The sequence below is a fragment of the Onthophagus taurus genome, chromosome 8, assembly GCF_036711975.1.
Source record: "Onthophagus taurus isolate NC chromosome 8, IU_Otau_3.0, whole genome shotgun sequence".
In the NCBI taxonomy this organism is placed as follows: Eukaryota; Metazoa; Arthropoda; class Insecta; order Coleoptera; family Scarabaeidae; genus Onthophagus; species Onthophagus taurus.
This window is the reverse complement of record NC_091973.1, coordinates 3,184,658-3,193,570: the sequence shown is the minus strand read 5'-3', so window position 1 is coordinate 3,193,570 and position 8,913 is coordinate 3,184,658. Positions and strand designations below refer to the sequence as shown.

General features: G+C 31.0%; 1 protein-coding gene and 1 long non-coding RNA gene across 5 annotated transcripts in view; both read right to left on the bottom strand.

The window, feature by feature from the left end:
• Positions 1-14: 14 nt before the first annotated feature.
• LOC111425600 (smallish) overlaps positions 15-8,913 on the bottom strand; it is a 42,487-nt gene continuing 33,588 nt past the window's right edge. For 3 of the 4 annotated variants that reach the window (XM_071198540.1, XM_071198542.1, XM_071198541.1), the window contains exon 12: positions 15-730. In XM_071198540.1, coding sequence (XP_071054641.1) covers positions 543-730 — 188 coding nt within the window. In that variant the 3' untranslated portion in view covers positions 15-542. The remainder of the gene's footprint in view (positions 731-8,913) is intronic. The other variant, XM_071198543.1, reaches the window with a different exon arrangement.
• Positions 4,602-8,524, bottom strand: LOC111425601 (uncharacterized). Its single transcript, XR_011641344.1, has 2 exons — positions 5,595-8,524; positions 4,602-5,544 (listed from the first exon to the last, which is right to left on the bottom strand). It is a non-coding gene; the product is annotated as an uncharacterized lncRNA (long non-coding RNA).

Here is an 8,913-nt window from a genome sequence, read left to right as displayed (position 1 = left end):
AATAATAAAATCAGTTTTAAATACTTATGGGATTTTTTTATTAGAATGATAAGTAAATTTACAATAAACTAAATATAATAACTTTCACATATAGACAATTTATATAACAATAATAATAATAATTGAATCGCTGCAATAATTACTCACTTTGAACATATAGTAAACTTTGCAAACATAATTTTTTCTACCGCTGAGCTGCACTAGGAGTAGATGCATTATATTCATATATAAACTTTCTTCTCTATACGTTAAATACGATATAATAAATATTGTTAATTTTTATATAAACACAACCTAATGAATCAGGGCAAAAATAATACACATAAAAAGATAGAAAAAAAGTTATCAAATTATTATTTAACAACTCTTTTTAATCGCGTTATTTTTTATTTATTTTTTTAAGTTTAATTTTATGCGTTATTATAGTACAATAGGGACGAAGAAAAATCAAATTGAAACAATTCATCAATTATACGAATATGTATAACAATATCTGTACATCGAACAATCGCATATCTACAAAAAAAACTAATAAAAAAAAATTAAACGCAACTGAATTTGACTCCGTCTTCGCTTGAATAACAATTGTGGCAGTGTAATTTCTGATTGCGTACTCTGACGTCTGTGCCCATACGGCCGTCACCAAGCCTCATGTGGCACACACAACATTTGAAACATTCCATATGATAGAAAAGACATAAACTTTCAATTATCATCGCTGCTCCACGACCTATAACAAATAATTTAAACTGTTTTAATCTACATAAATTTAAATAAACACAAAAAGACTTAATGTTGACCAGATATTCAATTAGCATACAATTACTAATAAGGAAAAAAAATAATTTTTAATTTACAAGAAAACGATAAACATTGAGATGTAATAGCAGAATTTGAGATGTCTTTATTTTCAAGGTTGCTCAACAAAATATTCCTATCAATATGCTTACAGCATCTCTTTATATCTTGTTTTAATGGCAGCATTAATTCTGCTAGTATCAGGATTTACTTATGCAGAAGTGTTAAGATATGATACCACCTATTTTTCAGATTTTTATATTTTTCTATTCATCTGAGAGTAAAAGTGTAAAAGAGCAATATTGTTAAGAATAAAATTTGCTACAAGTTTTATACTAAAACTTGTTTCTAATATGTTCTGAAATCATTGGGCTACCATCAATAAATTGTAAAATAACGGTATCATGTATTTTTCACATTATCTCGATATCTATGCATTTGAGAGCAAAACTGTAAAAGACTTAAATTGTTAAGGATAAAATTTGCTACAACTTTTATACTAAAACTTTTTTTCTAACATGTTTCGAATCCGGTGGGCTACCTTCATTAAATTGTAAAACGACGATATCACGTACTTTTCACGTTATCTCGATATCTATGCATTTGAGAGCAAAAGTGTAAAAGAGCGATATTGTTAAGAAGAAAATTTGCTACAACTTTTATACTAAAACTTTTTTTCTAACATGTTTCGAATCCGGTGGGCTACCTTCATTAAATTGTAAAACGACGATATCACGTACTTTTCACGTTATCTCGATATCTATGCATTTGAGAGCAAAAGTGTAAAAGAGCGATATTGTTAAGAAGAAAATTTGCTACAACTTTTATACTAAAACTTTTTTTCTAACATGTTTCGAATCCGGTGGGCTACCTTCATTAAATTGTAAAACGACGATATCACGTACTTTTCACGTTATCTCGATATCTATGCATTTGAGAGCAAAAGTGTAAAAGAGCCATATTGTTAAGAAGAAAGTTTGCTACAACTTTTATACCAAAACTTTTTTTCTAACATGTTCCAAATCCGATGGGCTACCTTAATCAAAAAGTAAAACGATGATTTCACATTTTCATATTTTCCTCGATATCTATGCATTTGAGAGCAAAAGTATAAGAGAGCAATATTGTTAAGGATAAAGTTTACTACAACTTTCATACTAAAACTTTTTTTCTAATATGTTCTGAAATCATTGGGCTACCATCAATAAATTGGAACACAACGATATCATCTACTTTTCGCATTTTCTCAATATCTATGCGTTTGAGAGCAAAAGTGTAAAAGAGCCATATTGTTAAGAAGAAAATTTGCTACAACTTTTATACTAAAACTTTTTTTCTAACATGTTCTGAATCCGGTGGGCTACCTTCATCAAAATGTAAACCGATGATTTCACATTTTCATATTTTCCTCGATATCTATGCATTTGAGAGCAAAAGTATAAAAGAGTAAAATCGTTAAGAATAAAATTTGCTACAACTTTTATACCAAAACTTTTTTTCTAACATGTTCCAAATCCGATGGACTACCTTCATCAAAAAGTAAAACGATGATTTCACATTTTCATATTTTCCTCGATATCTATGCATTTGAGAGCAAAAGTATAAGAGAGCAATATTGTTAAGGATAAAGTTTACTACAACTTTCATACTAAAACTTTTTTTCTAATATGTTCTGAAATCATTGGGCTACCATCAATAAATTGGAACACAACGATATCATCTACTTTTCGCATTTTCTCAATATCTATGCGTTTGAGAGCAAAAGTGTAAAAGAGCCATATTGTTAAGAAGAAAATTTGCTACAACTTTTATACTAAAACTTTTTTTCTAACATGTTCTGAATCCGGTGGGCTACCTTCATCAAAATGTAAACCGATGATTTCACATTTTCATATTTTCCTCGATATCTATGCATTTGAGAGCAAAAGTATAAAAGAGTAAAATTGTTAAGAATAAAATTTGCTACAACTTTTATACCAAAACTTTTTTTCTAACATGTTCCAAATCCGATGGACTACCTTCATCAAAAAGTAAAACGATGATTTCACATTTTCATATTTTCCTCGATATCTATGCATTTGAGAGCAAAAGTCTAAAAGAGCAATATTGTTAAGTATAAAATTTGCTACAACTTGCATACTAAAACTTTTTTTTAATATGTTCTGAAATCATTGGGCTACCATCAATAAATTGGAAAACAACGATATCATCTACTTTTCGCATTTTCTCGATATCTATGCATTTGAGAGCAAAAGTGTAAAAGAGCGATATTGTTAAGAAGAAAATTTGCTACAACTTTTATACTAAAACTTTTTTTCTAACACGTTCCAAATCCGATGGGCTACCTTCATCAAAAAGTAAAACGATGATTTCACATTTTCATATTTTCCTCGATATCTATGCATTTGAGAGCAAAAGTATAAGAGAGCAATATTGTTAAGGATAAAGTTTACTACAACTTTCATACTAAAACTTTTTTTCTAATATGTTCTGAAATCATTGGGCTACCATCAATAAATTGGAACACAACGATATCATCTACTTTTCGCATTTTCTCAATATCTATGCGTTTGAGAGCAAAAGTAAAATTTGCTACAACTTTTATACTAAAACTTTTTTTCTAACATGTTCCAAATCCGATGGGCTACCTTCATCAAAAAGTAAAACGATGATTTCACATTTTCATATTTTCCTCGATATCTATGCATTTGAGAGCAAAAGTATAAAAGAGCAATATTGTTAAGAATAAAGTTTACTACAACTTTCATACTAAAACTTTTTTTCTAACATGTTCTGAATTTGGTGAGCTATCATCAACAAATTGTAAAATAACGATATCACCTACTTTTCACATTATCTCGATATCTATGCATTTGAGAGCAAAAGTATAAAAGAGCGATATTATTAAGAAGAAAATTTGCTACAACTTTTATACTAAAACTTTTTTTCTAACACGTTCCAAATCCGATGGGCTACCTTCATCAAAAAGTAAAACTATGATTTCACATTTTCATATTTTCCTCGATATCTATGCATTTGAGAGCAAAAGTATAAGAGAGCAGCTTTATATTGTTAAAGATAAAGTTTACTACAACTTTCATACTAAAACTTTTTTTCTAATATGTTCTGAAATCATTGGGCTACCATCAATAAATTGGAACACAACGATATCATCTACTTTTCGCATTTTCTCAATATCTATGCATTTGAGAGCAAAAGTGTAAAAGAGCCATATTGTTAAGAAGAAAATTTGCTACAACTTTTATACTAAAACTTTTTTTCTAACATGTTCCAAATCCGATGGGCTACCTTCATCAAAATGTAAAACGATGATTTCACATTTTCATATTTTCCTCGATATCTATGCATTTGAGAGCAAAAGTATAAAAGAGCAATATTGTTAAAGATAAAATTTGCTACAACTTTTATACTAAAACTTTTTTTCCAACATGTTCTGAATCCGGTGGGCTACCATCAACAAATTGTAAAACAACAATATCACTTACTTTTCACATTATCTAGATATCTATGCATTTGAGAGAAATACCGTAAAAGAGTAAAAATGCTATGGATAAAATTTGCTACAACTTTTATACTAAAACTTTTTTCTAATAAGTCCCGAATGCAGTGGGTTTCTTTAATAAGCCATAAAACCCTCCTAGTCAAAATAATTCTCTTACATTCTTAATTATTAGATTTATTGCAACAATTAAAATGAATTGTTGCAATATTTACCTTATAATAATCGAATTTTATCAACTAAAGTCAATACAAACTCCCCATTATTAATAAATAGATAAACGTATCAGAAACTAAACTTTATTGTAAAAAACGAAACATTGAAATAAAAAAAACATTGTGTTACAACTTAAACTTTATCTTAACTATATAAAAAAATAAAAATCTATTCTCTTCTTGTTGAATAAAAATATTTTATGTAACTAAAGATTGAGATCGTCTTGCAGCTCATTTCTTGAGATTCTTCAAAGACTTGGCGATTACATAGTTACTAATCGTCGAAAAAATCTTGTTTTATAACTTAAACTGTATCAGAAAAAAATAAAAATCGTTTTCAAAACAAAGATTCATCATCATTCTTGAAATGTTTCGAAGATTTCCTGATGGAACGATGCATATAGTAAAAATAACATTAATCATTGAAAAAAATCTTGTTTTATAACTTAAACTGTATTGGAAATAATAAAAATCGTTTTCACCACAAAGATTCATCATCATTCTTGAAATGTTTCGAAGATTTCCTCATGGAACGATGCATATAGTCAAAATAACATTAATCATTGAAAAAAATCTTGTTTTATAACTTAAACTGTATTGGAAAAAATAAAAATTGTTATCCCCTTCTTCTTCACCATTAAGATTTGGTGTAATTAGAAGTTCAGATCATATTTAAATCATAAAATAAACTTAAACTGTATCAAATCAAAATCATTCATGGAAAGAGTTGGTAACATTAAGAAAAAATTTAAGAATCGGTATCCTCTTCTTGTTCAATGAAAGGATTTTGAACAGGTAGAGGTCTTAATCCCCTTGAAGCTCTATCTCGTTGCATTCTGCGAAGACTCGGTGATGGAAGAATGTACGTAGCTACTCCACGAGATCGTCTATAACGGATAGGTCTCTCGATGTTGCTGTCACCTTCTTCTGCAGGGTAATAAATTACATTGGGAGTTGATACTGATGATCCCAATGTTAAAGAATTATCGCTTTGGGACAACAAATCAGGCTCTGTAAAAAGTTGAGGGTTATTCGGTGTTAATCGTAGAACAAGTACAAACCTCCAAGGTTGATCGATGAAGAAGCCCGAGGAAAATTGGTGGTGTCCACGTTGATCGCAGATAAACGAAGGAGATTCGATGGAATTCCTTGCAACAAAGTTTCGCTGTTGTTTTCCGGTTCGCGCTGTGCATCCAGGAAAAGTACTTCGTAGATGATCTCAAATATGAATCTCAGAGGGAAATTCACATAATCAGCAAACGTTTCGAAAAACACATATAAAAAATTGATCATCGCTCTAAAAAGACGTCCAATAACTCCTAATTGGCACATTTTTAATTACTTCTTAATAGATTTTCTTCACACACAACTCAACTTAAACACAACTCAACTTGTCGATCGTCGACGATAGATGATAGTGGCAGATGTGAGCTTGCAACAGCTTCCAACACTTCCGGGAATCACGTGACCGGAAATAAACTTCATCCCCAACTCATAAACTTTATTAAACTCGAATTTCGACCACTTTTAAATCAAAATCCGAATAAAATCAATCAAAATAATTATAAAATGAGTTTTTACACTACTCAGCTCTCATTTTAAACATAAAAACAGTAATTTAAATAAATAAATCAAAAAAAATTTTTGCGGCAAAACAGTAGTCTTCCCAAAATACCAACACAAAAAAATTAAAATAATAATTATTAAAAATTTGTTGAAACTTTAATTTTTAATCAAAACGATTTAATTATGCTCGTATTGATATTTGTTGCTATTTTCATCGATAATTTACATTAATTAATCGATTTGAAGATGTTTTAAGTGATAAAAAAAACAACGGACGATCGCTTCTTCCGCTTTTGTGGGGACGGAAACGGCGATTGTCTGTTGTTTTTTCTGGGGGGGTATTTAAGGGCGGCCAAATCGCCGGGCACCTCAGTTCATCTGAACTATCCTGTAGTGTAAGGTGTGGTAGTGTTAGTGCGAATATTTTTAATGATAATTAAGCCGAATTAAGTGCAAATGGGCCAAATTACCTGTAAGTCTTTTCTTTTATTACAATTTACAACATTTAAGATAAATTTTTATTAAAAATTTTTTTTGAAAATTAAAATTATGAAAAAATTTATCATGATTATTATTTATAAGTTTGATTAAGTGTATTTGAAGCGATTTAGGACCCTCGGGGTTGATTTTTAAACATTAATTTGTTTAGCATGGAAGGTTCCCGAATGTTCCCGAATGTTCTAGAACATTCTCCATTTTTATGTGTAATACGCGTTTGTGATTATAGGTGGCAGCTCATTTTTTTGAAAATTCATTTTAATTGCGATTAAGTTTAAATGAATTAATTAATATTAACTTAAATCATTTATATGATTAATTTAAATTAATTTTAATTGCTGATGTGAAAAAAAAATAAAATTTGGTATAATTCAAATAAAAAAAAGTGTAAAATTTGCTGAAAAATCACTTTAAAGTTTTCATCGACCATGCTAATTTGGTTAAAAAGCATATTTTCGGGTGAAATACGGTTGTTTCTTAGGTTTTCGAAACACAACGACTAAAATGTTGTTGTTTACCATCTATAAACTAAAGGTAACCTAAAATCTGTACCTGATACTGTTGGCAAAAGACTAATTATTGCTATCAGAAGATTAAATACTGCTAGTAAAAGAATAAAAACTGCTTGAAAAGAGGAAATACTATTTCAAAAAGTTACCTACTGCTTCTAAAATGCTACATACTGCAAAAAAGGACCACAACTTCCTTGGAAAAGAGTAGATACTGTTTTCAAAATAATACCTATTGCTTCCAGAATGCTAAATACTGCTGTAAAAGATTTTGACCTACTTGGACAGGCGGAATACTACTTCCAATGACTTTAATAATTGTTTGGAAAAGAGGTATGCTTTCCAAAATGACTAATACTGCTGGGAGATACAATTATCTGCTTGGATAAACAAGATACTGTTTCCAAAAGACTATTAACTTCTTTCAGAATGCTAGATATTGTTGGGAAAGACCATTTAATGCTTTCAAAAGACTATATACTGCTGCCAAAACACTACTAAGTGCTTGGAGACTATTTACTGAAACTATTCTTCTGTTAAATGATATCATTTTGTGTCCCATTGCTGCTACAACACTCGATTCTTTGTCACCCAGATGCGACATATCTTTTTAGAGTGGGGTGGGGCCCCCTCTTTAAACGTTACGTTCGGATCCATCTAATTTACTGATTTATTTCAGAATTTTGTGTAGAAATTCCACTTTGAGTTAGGTTAATTAACATTTAAAGCAGCACTAATCTCTCAAATGTCGGGTTGGGCATGGAGCAAAAGGTGAGTTGTTAATTCCGGGTCGGGTTAGCCGTGCGTCTTCAGACAGAGATTACATTAAACCCGATACTTTCTAGTTGTTCAAGTGTTAGTTCTAATTTTGCACTATCACTAGAATTAACACAAGACCTAGAATTAGAATCATTCGGGTTTAGCCGCACGTCTCTCAAGACGGCTAAACCCGAATGATTCTAGTTCTAGGTCTAGTGTTAGTTCTAGTTTTACACTAGCACTATCACTAGAATTAACAAAAGACCTACAACTCCACTAACTTCCACTACTGTTTTAATTCAATAAAAATATACAACATAGTAATATCTTATGCTAACTAGCGCTACCTACCACTGCCATTAGAACTAATACAAGACATAGAACTAGAATCATTCGGGTTTAGCCGTCTTTAGAGACGTGCGGCTAAACCCGAATGTTTCTAGTTCTAGGTCTTGTGTTAGTTCTAGTGATAGTGCTAGTGTAAAATTAGAACTAACACTAGACCGAGAACTAGAATCATTCGGGTTTAGCCTCACGTCTCTCAAGACGGCTAAACCCGAATGATTCTAGTTCTAGGTCTTGTGTTAGTTTTAGTGATAGTGCTAGTGTAAAACTAGAACTAACACTAGACCGAGAACTAGAATCATTCGGGTTTAGCCTCACGTCCCTCAAGACGGCTAAACCCGAATGATTCTAGTTCTAGGTCTTGTGTTAGTTCTAGTAATAGTGCTAGTGTAAAAGTAGAATTAACACTAGACCGAGAACTAGAATCCTTCGGGTTTAGCCTCACGTCTCTCAAGACGGCTAAACCCGAATGATTCTAGTTTTAGGTCTTGTAGTGATAGTGCTAGTGTAAAATTAGAACTAACACTAGACCGAGAACTAGAATCATTCGGGTTTAGCCTCACGTCTCTCAAGACGGCTAAACCCGAATGATTCTAGTTCTAGGTCTTGTGTTAGTTCTAGTGATAGTGCTAGTGTAAAACTAGAACTAACACTAGACCGAGAACTAGAATCATTCGGGTTTAGCCTCACGTCTCTCAAGACG